Here is a 19,924-nt window from a genome sequence, read left to right on the forward strand (position 1 = left end):
TTTATAGTCTTGCAATAATAAATTTTTTGGTCCCACGGAAGAACAGACGCCCCACCTCAGCAATCGAATCTACTATTGCGGAGTCAACAGAGTTACAAATTTTTTATTTCAATTTTTGTTACCTCTGTAATATTGTGAGTCCCATGGAGAACCCACAAGCTGCCAAATGGCGGGTCTTGGTTGGATTGGGAGGTGATGCAATGATCTCTTCGAAGTTACGAGATAGGCTTTTATATTCACATGGTCAAAAAGATTCTGCCATTTTGTCTATGGTTTCCTTATTAAGTTATTAAAATATTTCAATTGGCCAAGTGGCGAGAGACATAGCACCAAGCAACTTGCTATTTATATGTGTGTATGACACACACACACAATAAGAGTGTCAAGATTCTAAAATTCAATCCAAGTCAGTTGCATAATACACAAGTGAGAGAACTCAAGAAGAAGAGGAAGAAGAAACAGAGCAAATATCAATCATGCTTCAAATGCAGTGCTTAAACCTCGCTCCAAAATTCAATCCTTTGCAAAGTCCTGGTAAGTGATCTCTTGCTACTTGTTTCCCCTATATATATATATATATATATATCATTTTCTTTTTTAACATATCTGTTTTTATTTTAACTTCAATTTCAGGTTGCTCTAGAAAATTTGCATCACCAATAGTGACACAGAGACACAAGTCCTCAATCAAATGCTCCTCTCAAAGCTCATTTTCTTTCCCAAATCAAAACAAAATTTCCCACAATAATAATAAACCACCGTGCAAACCCCTAGTTCCTTTGGCGCTACAAGATGGTCATGCATTACAACAATCTGAGGATGATAATAAACCAGCTGCAGCTCCAAGCTTTCTTGAAGTTGTCAAGAGGAAGTTGAATGCAATCAGCCATGTAACTCGCTATTATGCCCAAATTAACATTGTAAGACATATTGCTTCTTTTAATTTTCATGTATAGAGTACTAACCTGATTCAGAGTCTTAGACTTTATCAAAGTTTAGAAAAGTTATTAAATCATATGATTTAATAGTATGTTGCAACTACACCATTAAATTTGTGGTTTAATAGTTTATCTGAACTTTAACAAATTTATTATCTTAGATTGGAATAAAGGTAGTAATGATGTGATGAAGTGCGTTAATTTTTGGACAATTTACAGATTGTATCGGTAACATCGGTTTGCTTTCTTCCCGTACAAAGCCTCTCTCAGGTTACTCCCGCATTTCTTTTGGGAGTATTGAAGGTAAAATATTATTTATCAACGCAAATACAATGAGTACGTAATCGGAAATGATTAACTGTTTGAATTAACATTGATTCATCTTGACATTTCAGGCTGTAGTGGCACAGATATTTATGAACATTTCTCTGTGCTCCCTAAACCAGATTTGTGATGTTGAAATAGACAAGGTATATATATAATTAATTATGTATATGTATATGTATGTGTATATGTATATGCCAATATATATTTGTTTTTGCTAATAAATCAACTGAACGTTCTTGAAGATTAACAAGCCGTATCTGCCACTTGCTTCTGGGGAGTTGTCAATGGGAACTGGAATTGCAATTTGTGCAGGATCTGCACTCCTGGTAAGCATGCAACTGCGAACATAAAATGATTTTTTAAATTTTAGTTTCTAATAAACTTTATTTGCAAAATAAATTTTGTAAAATAAAATTTTACAATTTTAATTAATATTGGTTCACAATTTAATTGCAGAGTCTGGCTTTGGCATTTCTGTCTGGATCTCCCGCTGTTCTTTGCGCAGTAATCGCGTGGGGTTTAACAGGAGCAGCTTATTCCGTCCCAGTAAGTGGCCTAATTTTATACAACATAATTAATTTGATAAAACATAATATTAATTAATACAAGATCCAGATTAATTAATCATCTAGCTAATTGGTTGTTGTTAATTAATCTTTTGGCTGCAGCTTCCCTTTCTTAGATGGAAGTCACATACATTTATGGCTCCATTCACTCTCGTGATTCTTATGGGACTTATACTTCAAATACCTTACTTCATACACAGCCAGGTATATACACATTTGTTTACACAATTTCTTCAAATTAATCATCAACTTCACTTTTTTTTTCCTAATTTTATTGATGAATTGGTTTAATTTTGGCACATATATGCAGACATACCTGCTTGGTAAACCTTTCGAAGTGACAGGACCATTTGTCTTTGCAACCGCTATAATGTCCATCTACGCATTTGTAAACGGACTTCTCAAGGTAATAATTACTTTAAAAAATTTAATTCACATATCCAAATGTAAAATCTTGTGAAATTAAATTGGATTCTTATGTACTAATTTATATTATATACTTTCTAATTTTCTTGTTTTCTATGTGATTTTTTTTTTAATAGGATTTGCCCGATGTTGAAGGAGACAAAGCATTTGGCATGCAAACACTCTGCGTCCTTTTGGGCAAAGAAAAAGTCAGTATATATATAATATTGATATAATATTTTATTATTCCCATCAATCTCAAATGAATAATTAAATCATAATATAATAATAATAATAATTGGCTTACCAATTTATTTATTTATTTTTTTCCCAAAAGGTACTTCCACTTTGCGTAAATATGATGTTACTGGGTTTCGGAGGCGCTGTAGTTGCTGGGGCAACTTCAACTTTGATGATAAGCAAGCTTGTCACTGTAAGATTTTTAACCTTCTATAATTAATGTGTGCTTAAATGTGATGATAATCTTAATCATCCATAATTAATGGTTTTTTTTTTCCATTTCTTTCAGATAATTGGGCACATCATACTTGCTCTCATGATGTGGCTTCGATCTCGAAAAGTTGATCTCGATAATTTTGATTCACAATTTGGTTTTTACATGTTCCTTTGGCAGGCAAGTGATTATTAAATTCCCTCTTAATTTTGACTTTTGAGTTAAATCCCAGCAAGTTCCCTAATTTACAATTTAAATGATTTAACTATTCTAACATAAATTAAATTTTGTTGCATTCTGCAGTTAAATTATGTTGAATACATCCTTATCCATTTTCTACGCTGAGAACTGAGAAGGAAACAACCGTTCAAATTCATGGAACAAATAACAAGAGGCAGTGTTCTCTACCTACCTACTTATAATTGTTTTGTTGTGTATGTGTTTACATATGTTATATTGTTGAGCATTTTAATAATGAGTCATGAGGGTATACTTGTAGCCACTAGTACCATAAAGAAGGTGTTTTCAGCGACGAATATTTAAAAAAATCAACAACAACATCGAATGTAAATCAATTGATGAATGTTAATTTGATTGTCTCTATAGAGAAATGTATTTCGAAAAATATTGATAAAAAAATTGTTATACAACCTTACAAAGTATGAAAACGCCTCAAGTACAATTGTAATGTTATATCAAATTAATTTCAAGTCTATATAGTCTTTTTTTTTTCTATATTTGTCGTTGTTATTATCAGACATGATCGGATTTTTTTTTAAAATATTGTATAGTGCAATTGATATATCAATAATTAGATAATTCAATTAAAACTCGTTAAAATTAATATTACCAACCTAGAATTCAACTCTCACAAATTTAAAAGGATAATCTTAAACTCTACCCATAAATTAACGGATGAGAATATTATATATATATATATATATATAATTATTGTCATTTGAACGTATTTTAAAACCGCACGTTTGCATTAGATAAGAAATATATATATATATAATTGGAAGCTTATCTCAAACTCTCAAATTAAATTTAAGAGTATGGGACCAACGGGGCGAGCGAGGAGCCCACTGGCGGCAGCCGCCCAATTGTAACAAAAACTTCTTCTACAAAATTTCAGCCTCAGGTCATAATCAATATTCCAATAATTGAAATTGACGTTAATATGAATTTTCTTTTAAAAGAAAAATTATAAAACCGGGACCCCACCAAATGATATTGATTCTTTTGAATCTTTCCTTGTCTAATATCTGTGTCTTTTTCACTACTGTGCCTTTATTTATCTCTTGCCTTCCTAATCTTCTCTCAAAGAGGCCTTCACTTGCAGCAAATAGTGTTGTATAATAAGCCGACAACAAGGACATTAAAGTAAATACATGAAAAAAAGAAAATCTTTTTTAAGATTTTTAAATTGAGAAAAGATTATGATTATCATGCTACTGAATGGAAAGGATATGATTAAAAAAGAAAAAGAATCAGTTTTTAAATTTTTTTATTTTTATCAATAAACAAAGTTTTTTGGTTATGATCAATTGTAATGATGAGAAATGATGAAACATTGAAAAAAGGTTGAAATTAGGTTTAACGAGGAATAAGCTTAATTAAGTTTATTTTATCATTCGTGAAAGTATTATGAGAAATTTTATTATTCTTAATTATTCAAATGGGGTGATTCTTTAAAGGGGTTGTGAAAGCGTTTTAGAGGGTGCCAATAGCTCAATTTAGTTGCCCATGTAAACAAAGCGAATTTCATGAAAGAAAGAGGCTCAACTTTTTCATTTCATGCCGACTGTCAGCAATAATTCGGGCGGGCCAGCGATGACCTGTTGATTAAGGATTTGCTTTGACCCCATCTTCTCACTGAAACCATTCGATTTTTGACTATTTATGATTTATTTTTTGATATTAAAATTAATAGCTTATTAAAACGTAAACCAAACAAATATTACAGTGAAAAAATAAAACCCTTGGAATGTAAAAATTCTACATTATCATTTTAATTATTATCATCACTGAACATCTGTTCTAGGTTTCAAGCAATATCGTCGGCTATTGAAGTTCCTTTTTGAAGTATTTACACGTTATATGGTTTAAGAAAAAAATTTCACCGTAGTTGAAAGTCTCTCTGTACTTCAATTTGTATTCCAAAACACAAGCATCAATCATCCATCGATCATCATTAGTTTTTTTTTTTTTTTTTTAATCTCCTTTTTCTGATTTCCTTTTTCTAACTTCTGATAGTTGAAACTACATGAATTTGTCCCACCACATTTATTTATGTGACTGGTAGTGGTACTCACCAATTCAATGTGAATTCGTTGAACAATTTAACAGCCATCTACTTTCCATAAATTGAAGTCAAAATTCAGTGCTCAAGAAAGTTTATTTGAACTAATAATGGATGTCAATTTGATTTTCTTCAAAGACCAAAATAAAGTCGTAAACCAACAACTGGATTATTGTCTATTTGTGTTTACTCACTGAATTAAAGATATAGTATTAACTCTCCTAAAAAAAAAAAGATATATTATTAACTTATTATTTTAACACACAGAGATTGTATAGTGTTAAAATTTCATTTTAGAAAGGAAAAATACAGCAACACCACTAAACATACTTTTTGATTTTGAAAATAATCATAAAGACTCCTTTTATTTTTATTGATTTTTTTTAACTGTTATACACTTTGACTATAACAACTAAAAGTTAACTTTAAATTTTGTAATAAAATAAAATATAAGTTTTATAAATTATTTTGATATTATTGATATGTCATATACATTAAAAAAAATTAAAATCAGTTTGACATAATAATAATTTTAATTGCTGCATTTAATATGCAATATCAATTACAAATTCATATTATTTATTTCTTATGAATCCTTAAATTAATCTTTGGTTAATAAAGTTTAAAATAATTAATTTTTTTAGTAGATCATAATAGTATTGAAAAATAATTTGCAAAGCATACATTATTTATTTTAATACTTTGTCTATATTTAGTGTAAAATTTAAAATCAACTTTTGGATAATGGATTTTAGTGTCAATAAAATATATGGGACAAATTAATAGTAGTTTAATATTTAAAATGATTTGTAAAAATAATTAATTTTAATACGATATTTGTATTTATGATAAAAGCTTTGACAATAGTCAAAAGGTAAATTTATGCATGACCATTTATAAAATAAAGGATGTCTATGTGACTATTTGAAGAAATCTAGGAGAATACATAGATAAATACATACATGTTTGTGTGTGTGTGTACACATAAAAGAAGGTGCGGGCTTCCTCATTTTTTTTAATGCGGATACGCTATTAAGCCAAGTAGTTTAATAGAGTAATTTTTCCATGTACTATATAGCCATGCGACTTAATAGTATACCCATTAAGCCGTACTGCTTAACAACATGTTGGTATGAAGAAAAATGAGGGTATCTTTATATATATATATATATATATATATATATATATATATATAGTAGTTTTCTGGTCCGAGATATTAAAGTACAAGAAAGCTTTAAAATTGCGGGGTTTTAAAGATTTAAAATTTAAAGCGCTTAAACCTCATGGTTTATGCGTTGTCTCAAACGTTCCCGCACTTTAAAATTACGGATTGGAACATTTCTATATATGTGTGTGTGTGTGTGTGCCCGTACATATGCATATGTATTTATGGAGGTTGCAAAGTAGAGTTTCACTCAGCTAAATTTTTAGTTATCTAGTCTAGTATGTAATGCGATTTGTTTATCTTTTTATAATGCTTTAGCCTAAAAATGAGTATCTACCAAAATTATGGTGACTTTTGACTTGTGTACAACTAAAATGTAGCAATATACAAATGCAAAGATAGTGGCATAATAATTTTCCATAGTTTAGCTTTAAGCATATATTTATAGACAAAGACAAAAAAAAAGAGAATTTTTAAATGAGAAATTATCAATCATATACCCTTAAATGACACCAGTATCAAACGTGCTACAATACTTTTTAAGTGTATCACTCGAATACCCTAAGTTGACAAAACACTTCTGCCGTCCACCAATCCGTTAACTGCTGTTTGCGAGCGCTGACATCATAAGGGTAATCTAGTCTTTTAAAAAAACTACATGTCATCCCATTTACCAAGTAAAAAACGACATGTCATATGATATATTTTGATAAAAATGACATGTCATCCCATTTTATCGGATAATTGTTAATAATTGCTAAAAAAAAAAGCTACTTTACAACCGAATCTACTCCTCCAAAATTTAACCTAAATTATTAAAGATCTACTCCTCCCAGCTCAAACTTGAATTTTTTATGGTATAATATGTATAATTGTAAATAATATATTGTTAATAAGTTTTTATGGTATAAGATGAATATTTTTTATGAATTAATTGTTAATAATATGTACCATTAAGAATTCATATTCTTTTAATAAAAAAATGTATTGTTAATAAAAAAAATTAAAAAAAATTGTGTATTGAAAATTTACATTAATTTTCAAGGTAAATTTATTTATTTTACCTCATTTTGAGTTTAAAGGGTAAAATAGTCATTTTGCTCAAATTCTGTTAAGTTCTTAACGGTAGTAAATAGAAAGGTCGACGCCAGAACTCTTTTGTCAACGTAGGGCATACGAGTGATATAAGCGAAAAGTGTTGTAGCACGTTTGATATACTGGTGTCATTTAAAGGTATATGATTGATAATTTTCCTTTTTAAATTTATAAATTTAAAAAATGACTCTCAAAACACAATCCCCATACATCCAATTGGATTCCTCATAATGAGTATCCAATGAATGCCGAGACAAAACTCTGTCAAGAACTCACGTAAATGCTCTAGCTACAACTCACAAAGTTGGGGATGCCTTAGCTATCAAACCGAGAACTCTATTCACAATGTAATTATAAGATGCAAGCCTTTCAAAATCAACAATTTCGGCATAAAATCCTCCGAGATGGCCGCCATTTCTATGTGCAAATCTTGACAAATGAGGCGTGAAGCCATCATTCCATAATGCCAAAGGCCCTATGTGAATCCATTGTTAATTTGCAACCACCTCACTGCATGGATGGTGGCTTTTGTACTTGCATGCATTAGAGCCGTGTAAAGTTTGTCAACCAAATTATCAATGTGTATTAAAAAAAATTTCCATGGCTTCCAATTTCAACATTCACCACGTATAAATGCATTCCCACCGCTTAGTTAAGTATTTTTTCCAACAAAACTAAGTAAATATAGACAACCGAAAACAAAGTTACTAGAGTTTTATACTGCGTTTACTAAACTAAAATCAGAATGGACAGAAATGGGAATGAGCTGGAATGAGAATAGGGAATGAGAATAAAAATAAGTTGTCTTGAATCGGAATCGGAATGAGTTAGATTGTAACAAATTACTAAAAAGTACTTAATTGAATATTGTCATAATTATTATTAACAACTAATATATTAATTAATTGTAAATTTTTTAATTTTATTATTATTATTATATTAACAATTATTATAAAAATATATTAACTAATAATATTAATATTAATTAATTATAATAATATATTAATTATTGTGATTATTCATTCAAAAATTATAATTATTAATAATTATTGTTAAAAATATATTAATTAGCAGTAATACTTATATTAATTAATTAATTAATAATAATATATGAATTAATTATAATAATTATATTAATAATTATTATAATAATATGTTAATTTAAATTACAATAATAATATATTAATTATTTTGATTATTTACTCGAGAACTATAATTATTAATATATTATTGTTAATAATATATTATTATATTATTTAATAGTCATAATTATATTAATTAATAATAATATATAAATTAATTATATTAATTATATTTATAATTATTGTTAATAATATATTAATATATTAATTAGTAGTAATAAATATATATTATTTAATTAATAATAATATATAAATTAATTATAATAATTATTGTTATTAATATGTTAATATATTAATTAATCAAATATAATAGTAATATATTAATTATTGCGATTATTTATTCAAGAACTATAATTATTAATAATTATAGTTAATAATATATTAATATATTAATTAATCATAATATTTAATTAATTAATTAATTATAATAATATATTAATTAATTATAACTGAGGACAAAGTGGGTATTTTTAGTTTTGGGGGAGGGCAAAATGGGAATTCCTGAGAATGAGAGATTGATTCCCACCTCCCCATGGAAATCAATCTCTCATTCCCCAATTCCAAATAGTTGTGGGCCCCACTATTCCGATTCCAATTCCTGCTTCATTTTTACGAAGTAAACGCGTCAATCATTCCGATTCCAGATTCCGATTCCCCAATCCGAGAAGTAAACGCACCATTAATCTTTAGAGTTTAGAGTCAAAATAGTAAAGAGCTTGCAGTTGACTTATAGTTGATGTTCAAAACCTGAACTAACTACCATGGGGTTTTCTAGGAGCCACAGGTTTAGGTTCCTTGATGTCAAAAGTCATTTCATCTTATGTGAGGAAAATCTTCGCGAAAAAATTTGCTTGCTTCAAAGAACATCTTATCATATGAAATTGAAGACATTATTAAGTTTCCTCAAAGGTTTAACAGAGTTTGGAATTAATTACAGAACAACATATAAAAGTAAATCCTCATTTTCTAGCTAGTAGCAGTTTTGTAATCAAACTTGCGGTTATTAGTGGATAGCACCTAATGCCTAATAAAAGTAGAAGAAGCTAAAAGTGTCCAATCATTGTCCTGTCTCATCAATCTCACTGCTAAAAGAAATATGATGAAATGGTGTTACGAAAATGCTATTTACCCCGGGTCAAACCCTGAACTAAACGTACCGTTTTATTTAGTCAAAAACGCACCGTTTGCCTTCTGTCAAAAACGCATCGTTTGCAAAGTTTTTCTCCTTCCCATCATCAATGGAAATCTCTGGCCAAACTTTTCCCCACAAATCAGCCGTTATCGATCAAGGTCTCCAGCCACAATTCTTTTGAAATCGCCCACAAATCAGCCATCATGCGTACCCTCAACCGCCATCACTGCCACTACAGCCATTACGTGACAGCCACAACCACTCACAAAGCGGCGGTCACTTCTGCAACTGAGATAATGCTTCAATCTTTGGCTGGTTTAGGTTTTGTCTTTTTTATTCATTCATTAGCCTTTTTGTTCGTGTCTATCCTTCTCAACTGGGTTGCTAGTTTTGCATGCCTTCTTTGATTATTTGGTTAGAGATTTTTTTAAAATTTTTTATTGTTTTTGTTTATTGAATTAAAGCGTCAAGTTTATGTCTTGGGCTTATTCATGTTTTCTTTGCTTCTAAAATCTCAGTTATTCTCAGTAAGAGCAAAACATGGTTGATTTCAGTGGCTGCATTTTTCTTTATGGCTAATCTCCACGATCTTGGTCCGATCAATCTTCCGAAGAAGTAATACCACATCTAGTCTTCCACCAAGCCCAATGGCATTACCGATCATCGGACACCTCCACCTCCTTGCCCCAGTATCTCACCAAGGACTTCACAAACTTTCCATCCGCTATGGACCCTTAATTCATTTGTTCCTTAGCTCAGTCCCATGTTTTCTTTGCTTCTATCCTATGGGATGAAGTTAAAACCAACAATTGGTCCTCAAAACGGCATCGTTACGTGAAGAAAGTAGCTCATCTATCTTAACAAAATTTAATCCTTAAAACGGTGTCGTTTTCTCAAGTTCGGGGTTTGACCCGGGATAAATAGCAGAACTCATGGTGTTATATCTTAAACTAGAGCAACAACAATTCAAAGAAATATTGTGAAAATAACACAAATTTAAGCCACAATAACAACAAGAAGTAGAGTAGTTTTGTTACTACCAAGAATTATAGAAAACTTTTCGCAGAGCACTGTTTCTGTTTGTGCTCGAACAATGGAAACGGAAATGAAATTCCAGCAAAGACAGCTACTCTGCAGAAGCAAGTAAACGAAAATTACCGATCTTTTTTTACAAACCTATGGAAAATTCTCCAGTTTAGAATAAAGAATCATAATATAAATGATGTAAGAGATTGGAACGAGGATTTTAGCACCTTAGCATCAAGCCTGTTGAGGCAGCAATTTCTTCGATAGCTAATTAACAGTTTTGGAAATGCATCAACAGCCTGGAGGTCCTAACGTTCAAGACATCCCCAATTTGAAACAGTTCAGACTTGAACATCCTCCTTCCGCTCTTCTTCAGTGAATAGTTAATTTCAAACCTAGCACAAGAACAATTGAGGTAGGTTATACGGTCCATCGCCGGCAGCTAAATCCTTGGTCTCACCACTCTTCTCCAGGACACCCAAAATCAACGTAAATTTATATTGGAGTCGATAAACTGTCTGGAGCATGAGAAAAGAAGAGGGGAAATGAATAAGAAGAATCTAGATTAATCTAGAATTTTTTACTGAATAAAGTTGATTGATACAATCTGAGCTATAGCAGCTCTGTTTATAGTTGCTTACAAGCTAACAACTGACCACAGAGCTAAATAACATAATTGCTAACTAACTAATTCTTGTGACCAATTAAATACAGCCAACTTGCTATCAAATTGCTTCAAGTGCTACAGGTCAGCTCTTCACATTTTGTACATGATTCTTAATACACGAGCTAAACTCACCAGCACATGTATCACCGTTCGTTAAACCTGCTCATCAGTACACTCCTCAGCTGCAGTATCTCATCATAATATCTTAACATCCCCCCAAAAGCTCAGCCGTATGAAGTAAGGTTGAGCTTGTCTCGCAGGGTAAAGAAGCGGATGGTGAGCTAAGGCCGTAGTAAGAACGTCTGCTATGTTATTGGAACTAAGAAACATAGCTAAGATGGAGACTCAGGCTAGCAACCTTTTCTCAAATAAAATGAGCATCAGGCTCTCTATGCTTGGTACGAGAATGAAACTTTGGATCGCTAGTGAGAGCAGCTGCACTCTGATTATCACACCAGATAGGAGGTTTAGAGGAAAGAGAGATGCCAATATCTGTCAGCAAAGACTTGATCTATAAAACTTTAGAAGCTGCCATAAGCCCTGTGCTCAAACTCAGTGCTGGACCTGGAGACCACGGCCTGCTTTTTGGAATACCATGAGATCAAGTTTAGACTAAAGTAAACATAATATCCAACTCTGGATCTTCTATCATCCCTATCACTTGACCAATTTGCATCACTGAAGCAGTCAACGTGCATAATACCATGACTATAGAACTGCAACCCCACGTGTAAAGTACGCTTTAGATACATCAGTACGCTCCTCAGCTGTACGCTTAATAGGGGTCTTTAACAACTTCAGGAGCTGGAATATAGTTGATCTGAGCTGAGGAAGTGGAAGCTTCAGTTATCCCATCAAATCCATTTACAGTAGCGAAAGCAGGGGTATTGAAAGAAAAAGTATGATATGCAGTAGCAGAAGTGAATTCTGGATCTGGATACACCACATTCCCTTGAAAGCCTGAGTTCGTTGGCATGTAATAGTTACCAAAATTAGGTCCAAAGCCTCTGCCAAGGCCATGAAAAGATCTGTCCTTGCCATATTGTCCTTGTCCAGGTTTGAAACCACCATTAAAATTGCCTCTTCCAAAGTTCCTTTGAGGGACAAATTAAGAATTGTATCTATTTTTGCACCTGTTTGCTCCATGACCAGGAATAAAGCATATTTGAATGATGTGAGTAGAGTTTCTTCCATCATTATAGCCACCAGAACTTGAATTGATTCTATAGCTATTAAATCCACTAAAACCAGAATTATTTCCACCTCCAAAAGTTCCTCCAAAATTCCTCTAAAAACCACTAAAGTTCTTTCCAGTATATGAGCTTGTTTGAGCCACATTTTCAGTCCTGTTATGCAGAATATCACTAGCTAGCAAGTTTTTCTTTCTTCTTCTCAACTCAGTTTTCATGACTTAAAAGTAAAGAGTACGATCCATCTAAGGTAATCTTTTCTCCCTTAGCCAAAATAGCAGTTACTAATGATTTATAATCAGAAGAGGCAAGGCCAGTCAACACATGCATAACAAAATCATTCAACTCAACTTGTTTTCCAGCCAAAGCTAAAGTGTCTGCTATACTTTTGATTTTAGCAAAATAATTAGCCATATTCATACATCCCTTCTTAATAGTTTGTATTTGGATTCTTAAAGTTCGAAATCTGAGCCTGAGATTGTGATATGTACATACTTGTAAGCGATTCCCAAAGCTGTTTGGAAGTTGTGTAATCAATGACAGTTGCAAGCAGATTTTGATGAATTGATGACATCATCCAGCTCAAGAGAAGTTGATCTGTTTTCATGCAAGCTGTAAACTCTAGATTTACAGATCTAGATTCATTATTACTAGAGGATCCAGCTCTGGTGCTACTCTCAGGTTGAAGATAGTGCTCACGATCACCATTGATGAATCCTTCTAAGCCATTAGCTTTGATAGAAGCCAAGACTTGTGTACGCCACAGAATAAAATTGTTCTGATCAAGCTTAACAAGGGTAACAAAACTATACAATGGATTATTTTGAGTTACGTTCGCCATAAGTGGCTCTGATACCATGAATGAATCTAAAGAAGGTATTTGTTAAACTAGAAACAATAAGAAAGTTGAGAGAAAAATATTGAAAGGAACTTTGTAGAATTGAATGGAAACTTATAGAATGATCTTATTAACTAATAAGAATTCATACAATTTACATATTTATAGTAAGCTGAGAATGTTGCATGGTAAGTTGTTAAACACACGTGTTACACTTCGTATATTCTAACTAAAGGTGTGTTTGAGAGTAAAGGGTTGTAACTTTTAAACTGCAGCTGCTGTGGAGTAAAAACTATAGCTGTAAAGTAGTAGTTGAGAAAAAAAATTTACTAAGCTACCAAAACCCAGCTACAAGTGTTACCAAACACAGCCCAGCTACTCCACCACACTCCCAAATGGGCTATAACTGACTGATTTTGCCACGCCAGCTAGCTCAGTGAGCTAATCAACTGCTGTTGTCTACACGATATTACTGTGCTATGATTCCTCTGCATCCTTATATTCACTAGCAAAAGTACACCTCCTCTTCTGAGGATGCATGCGTGCCGATTCTTGGTTGCAAAATCAGCAGTTGCTGCGCGTGTTGATTATGTATAGGATATCCTTCTGGAACTGTTGGAAGGTCATTTAGAGAAGAGATACGCAATAAAATTGAAAAATGGCAAGAACCGTCTCCTGCAAAGCGACCTAAACCACTTCCAGCACCTGATTCTAAGCCTAAAAAGATGAAGGGTAGTCGTCGGTTAAGGAAGATGAAAGAAAGATATGCTGTAACCGATATGAAAAAGCTGGCTAACAGAATGCAATTTGGCGTAGCTGAAGAAAGTTCCTTCGTTAATGGATTGGGAGAGGGTTATGGAATGCTTGGTCAAGCTGGGAGTAGTAAAATTCGTGTATTTGTTGCTCAGATGAAACTTGCAGCAAAAGTTGCCAAGAAGTTCAAGGAAAAGCATTATGGTAGCAGTGACGCTACTTCTGGCCGGAAGTCAAGGCTAGCATTTACACCTGTGCAGTGGCTGGAGCTCTCAATTCCTCAGGCTCATGCACAGCAGCTTGGAAGTGGATCTCAAAGTACGTACTTCTCTCAGAAGGGAACCTTTTTTTTTTTTTTTTTTTTTCTACTTCTAAAATTCACTGTTTGATATTAGACTTTTAATTTTAAACAATAATAACAAAATGAGCAGAAAAAATACGGGACTTGGCAAGTGACAACCACATCAGAGAGCCAAGAAAATTGCAAATAAAATATTCATTCCATGAAACGAAACTTGCTAATGAAAAACTGAGGTTCAGAATAGAATCTGCTCGATACAATTACCAACAATCTAAATCAAAAGAATTCCAGATATAATATATCTCAAGATAACTGAACAACTCCTCTAAAAGACAAGCTCAGGAGGTTTCATGCCCGACTTGAGAGAAAACCTCGCTGACAATTAGGTCTTCAAGTCTGGCACTGCTTCAATGGATTTTATCAATTGCACATCAACAGTCTTTTTATTTTTTGAACCTTTATAATGATATTGCTAATAATTATTTATAAATAAATTAACATCAACCAACTTAAAGTAAAGTTTAATATACTTGCAACAATCTTAATAATTGTACATAAAAATTTAATATACCAAATTAATCTAAAAGTAAAATGATAAGTTAAAAATTTACTTTAAATTTTATTTTATTTTTAAGGCTAATTTGATGAATTAACAATTTTTTCATTAATATCCCAAGAATATTATTGTAAGGGTATTATTATTAAAAATACAGGGACTAAACAGACTATTATGTCAAAGTATAGAGATTAAAAGAGTATTTACCCTTTATCAATTAATTAATATTAACTAAACTAATTGATATTCTATACTCTAAAATGCTATTATTTATTAAGATTCTACTACTATATTGGTAGAAATTAACACCCCTATCATTTCTGTTTAAGGGAATTTTCCAATTTCCTAAGATCATAGCAAAATATTTGTGCCCAAATAATTTTATCCTTCAGTCGTTAATTAGTCATAAATTCATCCCAAACAAAAGGATTTTTCATAAAAGAAAATTCTTGTTTGTTGTAATTGGCGTTCTCTTGTGATATATAAAAAAGAAAAAATGATTTTTTTTATAAGAAAAAGAAAAATAATTTGAAATCCTAAAGATTCCATGGATATCTGAAGAATCTTGTGGGAATTATTAGATATAGCACCTGGATCGCGATTGTGAAATAAAATACTTGATAGACGAGGTCAAATTTGTTGGGCTACCTTCCAAAGCCATGGAATCATCAGTGTCTATTATATATTGATTATGATTGTATTCTTGTCTATAATTTGATCTTATTATAACATTAATTTAACAGATTGACATCTCGGGGATTTGAATTATTGGCCTGTACTACTTCAGAGAAGGACACTTAAAGCACCGCCCATCTTATTAAACTCCATCACATTTGTTACCTAATGTATTACATAAACTTTTAGGTGAAGTGATATTATTAATATGGTGACAAAGCTAACTAAGGTAATACATATGTGCAAACCGACCAGGTCTAATTAAGTTTTCAACCAATTAATTTCTTGGTCAGTGTTCAAGATTTGTGACAATTTCTCAGTTTCATTACATTGATGACCACTGACCAGATATTAAAATTAAGCGTGGACTTATGTAACTCCTTTAATTTTCTTTATTAATTTTTATTCTTATGTATATAACATGTACAACTGAAATAAAGCCTTCCCAAAATAAATTACAAAAAACCCTTGAAACAAAGCGGCCAAAAAGGAACCAGCAATTATTTTAAAACTGCTCCCCTAATGAAACCTGCTGATTTGTTGTAATTTGTTTTGCGTCGTCTTTTACGAATTTTGACTGAGAGAATAAAGAAAAATATATCAAGTTTATGCGCACAAACAACTACAAGTTTATAACTGATAGTGTTGAAGCTTTAATTTGACCAGAATTAGCCTTAGATTAAACAAGGTATCTGCTTTTGGCTTGCCAAGAGAGGAAGAGAGAAAATGGGTTGTGCGAACAAGGATAATTTGCCAAAATCGTATCCCATGGTTGGTGGAGATGGCACTCAAAGCTATGCTCAAAATTCGAGTTACCAGGTAAACTTTAGGGCTTAATAAAGAATCCATATATGTTATTAATTCATTGGTTTTAAGATACTAATATCAATTTTAAAGACAAATTTATATCAAAATGAAGATGAGGAAGGGGGTATACTAGATAGTTTAGCATATTTATCTCAATATCTTTGATTAGTTTAATAGAATTTTGTTGACGGTTGGTGAGTGCTGCTACCGATTCCCTAACTTGTGGATATTTTAACATTAAGTTATATATCAACGGTATTCATGAAAACATCTGTTTTATCAACTAAGATTGTTTATATTAGCTAGCAAGCGACTCTATATATTTTCAGATTCTTGCTTTTTGTTTCCCTTGCAAAACTCTTATATATGTGTTATGTTGTTGGATTTAGATTCAATATTATATTATTTTTGCGTTAATCATTTGACGAGTTTCTGATTCATAGGTAGTTATTAGAAGAAAGAATATATATAATGAAATTGTAACTGTGGGATGTTATAAAATATACAAATGTGACTAGATATTGAAGGAATTGAAATTTTCTACTGAGCTTTTTATAATTTTGTGATTAGTTATTATTAGATAAGAAACAAGAAATAATATGCAACTAAATCTTAGTTGTAAACTACTATAAATGCACGATGGCAAGAAGTTAAATTATAAAAAAGACAAGCAAAGCTCATAACATTTAAAAGATGAGAACAGTTACATGATTCTAACAAGAATAAGCAGAAACTAAACATTTGATGAAGCATGTTGAAAATATAATTCACACCACTTTATACATGGCTACAGAAAGGAGTAATGGATGCTGCAAAGGAACTGATCCATGAGGCCATAACTAACAAGCTTGAGCTGAATATCATGGGATTATCTCATACAACCGGCACATTTCATGTAGCAGATTTGGGCTGTTCCAGTGGACCTAACACCTTCTCTGCCATGCAGAATATCATTGAAGCTGTAGAACTAAAACTCATTCAACTTGCTGAGCACCAAGACCCTTCAGCCCTAGAATTTCAAGTGTTCTTCAGTGATCAATACGATAATGACTTTAACACACTCTTTAAAACCCTTCCTCATTCACGGAGATACTTTGCTGCCGGCGTGCCGGGTTCATTCTACGGCCGCTTGTTTCCAAAATCTTGTCTTCATTTTGTACACTCCTGCTACGCACTGCATTGGCTCTCCAAGGTTCCTGAAGAGATTGTGGATAGGAATTCCCCATCATGGAATAGTGACAGCATACACTGCACTGGGTCGGTAAAAGGAGTTGCCGAGGCTTATTCAGCTCGGTTCAGGAATGACGTCGAGGCCTTTTTGAATGCTAGAACACAAGAAGTTGTGCCTGGAGGATTGATTGTCATCCTGATATTAGCTGTGCCAGATGGGATCCCTTTTCCTAAGACAGCTGCTGGTGTTTTATACGATGTCTTTGGATCTTGCCTCATTGACATGGCCAAAATGGTAAGAAAGAATAACTCTTCGCTAGGTCCTTATTGTTTCACAATTTTATCAATTAGGTACTCTTTTTCTTTAATTTTCTTTGACATTTCCGACTTATAATTTTAATGTTCGAACTTTACTATTGAAGGATAAACATGACTTTTTAGCATACAAAGCCAGAACCAATTCTCTACTTTTTGACAAACACATCATATTAGACTGACAATCAGGTTATTATAGTAAAAAAAAATGAATAACTAATAAAAAGAGATATGATCATTTTTCACAACTTAACTTTACAAAACCGTGTAAGTACAACTTAATCTTGTAAATTTACAAAATAAGAAAATAATTATATACAAAGAGATATATCTAAAATAATCAATTGATAAATTGAACTATTGTAATACACTTGACTTATATTGAAATTTTCAAAATACCCTAGTGACATCAACAATTTCTTAACTAAGTTAATAGTTTGGTAGTAAAATGATAAAAATTTTAAAAATAACTGTCATAAAATTTTAATGGTAGTGAAATGATAATAGAGAGGCCTAAGAGATGAAAGTGAGAAATAAATTTGGGATCTAAGTGTCCTTATCCTTTTCTTTTTCCTTTTTTTTAAAGTGCTTGTTATTGGTTAGATATTTTTTGAAATATTAAAAAAATGTGAAAGTTAAATCTTGCTTACACTAGTTGTGAAAGGTGGTTTAAGTATTGTACTTTCTAGATTTTTTTTTTTTTAGAGGCATGTAATTGAGTGACTTTAGGTATATTGGTTTGGTTAATCACTCAAGTTCTAACTCCTGTAAGAGATAAAGGGTTAGAAATTATATTTGAACTCTGTCAACCCCTGTCGCTTAAAGTGAAAAAAAAATTCCTTAATTTAGAACCTTTGGAATTTATCGGCATAGACAAAATTCTCTCTCTTATCACAGGGATTAATTAGTGAAGAAAAAGTGTACTCATTCAACTTGCCCATATACCACGCAACCCCTAAGGAGTTGGAGACCCTTATACAGAGAAACAAATACTTCAGTATTGAGAGAATGGAAGAATTGAATCATCCCATGAGAAACACACCATTTACTGCTGAAGATTACACCTCAAATTTAAGGCCTGTTTTTGAAGAAATTATCAAGGACCATTTTGGGAATGAGTATGTAAACCAGATATTTCATAATTATACCATAAAGATTGCTGAGAATCTCTCCATCATCGAGGAGAAAACAAATGATATTATTGACTTGTTCATCCTTCTCAAGAGAATCATATCAACTGACTAGATTAATTTACTATTATTTCAGATTGTGTTCAGCATACAAGATACAATTGAAGTAGACTGCTTGTCTGTCTCTCTAGCCATTTATTTCTTCTTTTTTTCTTGGCAAATATATATTATCCATTTCATTTATTTTACTTCTAACAGTGTATGGGTGGGTAAAGTCTAATTTATTTTTTTAGCATCTATCTATCAAAGTTCAAAGAATTCATACTTGAGCAGCTAACTAAATAAAATTACTTAAAAACCACTGAATTAATCAAGCCCGTGAGTTGGTTAAATGTTCCTTAAATCTCTAACTAAGGCTGGAGCAAACTGTCCTTAATCCCTTTTTCTCTGAAAAAGTACCCAAAATATATTCTCATTCATCAATTATTCCATACTTTTCGCATACTATATATACATAATTTATCCTTACAAATCCATGTTTGATTTAGGCAATCATTTTAAATACAGGGCCTAGGTAGGAAATTGGTCCAAATCCCGAACTTAACACTAGTTTATGCTAGACCTTATGAATGCTTAAATTTCATGAGTTACTTCCTACTAACTCTTTCGGTTAATATTGCAATAAGCCTCTTTTTCTTTTTTCTTTTTTTCTCCCTCTTTGAATTTATTTCCCTCTCTATTTTAATCGATTTTATTATATTGTGTATAACACATTATAAGCGTGACACAACTTTTTTCCTATTAGTAACTTATTTCCTGTTAGTACCCTTGACTAACAAAACTAAGAACATGTCACTAGTTAAAAAAGGGATAAAAAAATGACGGTTTTTGACCGTCATGCACCCTAATAAATGACAGTTACCAATTATCACTAAAGCCTTTATCAAGAAATTTCAGATGACAAATTATA

At 31.8% G+C, this 19,924-nt stretch overlaps 2 protein-coding genes across 2 annotated transcripts; both read left to right on the top strand.

Moving 5' to 3' along the window:
• The first annotated feature begins 371 nt into the window (after positions 1–371).
• LOC18042889 (coumarin 8-geranyltransferase 1b, chloroplastic) lies at positions 372–3,423 on the top strand. Its single transcript, XM_006431791.2, has 12 exons — positions 372–534; positions 634–920; positions 1,158–1,241; positions 1,334–1,408; positions 1,508–1,591; positions 1,722–1,811; positions 1,934–2,035; positions 2,142–2,237; positions 2,374–2,445; positions 2,574–2,669; positions 2,766–2,870; positions 2,994–3,423. The coding sequence occupies exons 1-12, from the start codon at positions 477–479 to the stop codon at positions 3,033–3,035; spliced, it is 1,191 nt and encodes a 396-aa protein (XP_006431854.1). The 5' UTR covers positions 372–476; the 3' UTR covers positions 3,036–3,423.
• Positions 3,424–13,266: 9,843 nt separating this feature from the next.
• On the top strand, positions 13,267–19,069 carry LOC112097867 (probable S-adenosylmethionine-dependent methyltransferase At5g37990). Its single transcript, XM_024183457.1, has 5 exons — positions 13,267–13,285; positions 13,845–14,318; positions 16,221–16,351; positions 17,133–17,804; positions 18,722–19,069. Exons 1-5 carry the CDS (start codon positions 13,267–13,269, stop codon positions 19,067–19,069), a joined length of 1,644 nt encoding a protein of 547 aa, XP_024039225.1.
• Positions 19,070–19,924: the final 855 nt, after the last annotated feature.

Source organism: Citrus clementina, unplaced genomic scaffold, assembly GCF_000493195.1.
Source record: "Citrus clementina cultivar Clemenules unplaced genomic scaffold, Citrus_clementina_v1.0 scaffold_5, whole genome shotgun sequence".
NCBI lineage: Eukaryota > Viridiplantae > Streptophyta > Magnoliopsida > Sapindales > Rutaceae > Citrus > Citrus x clementina.

Excerpts from the sequence above, each read along its gene's own strand:
- LOC18042889 (XM_006431791.2), top strand. The coding sequence starts at position 477 with ATGCTTCAAATGCAGTGCTTAAACCTCGCTCCAAAATTCAATCCTTTG. Across the intron at positions 535-633 it reads CAATCCTTTGCAAAGTCCTG|GTTGCTCTAGAAAATTTGCA; the intron begins GTAAGTGATCTC and ends CTTCAATTTCAG. Across the intron at positions 2,670-2,765 it reads TGATAAGCAAGCTTGTCACT|ATAATTGGGCACATCATACT; the intron begins GTAAGATTTTTA and ends CATTTCTTTCAG.
- LOC112097867 (XM_024183457.1), top strand. Across the intron at positions 16,352-17,132 it reads CTCAAAATTCGAGTTACCAG|AAAGGAGTAATGGATGCTGC; the intron begins GTAAACTTTAGG and ends ACATGGCTACAG. Across the intron at positions 17,805-18,721 it reads TCATTGACATGGCCAAAATG|GGATTAATTAGTGAAGAAAA; the intron begins GTAAGAAAGAAT and ends CTCTTATCACAG.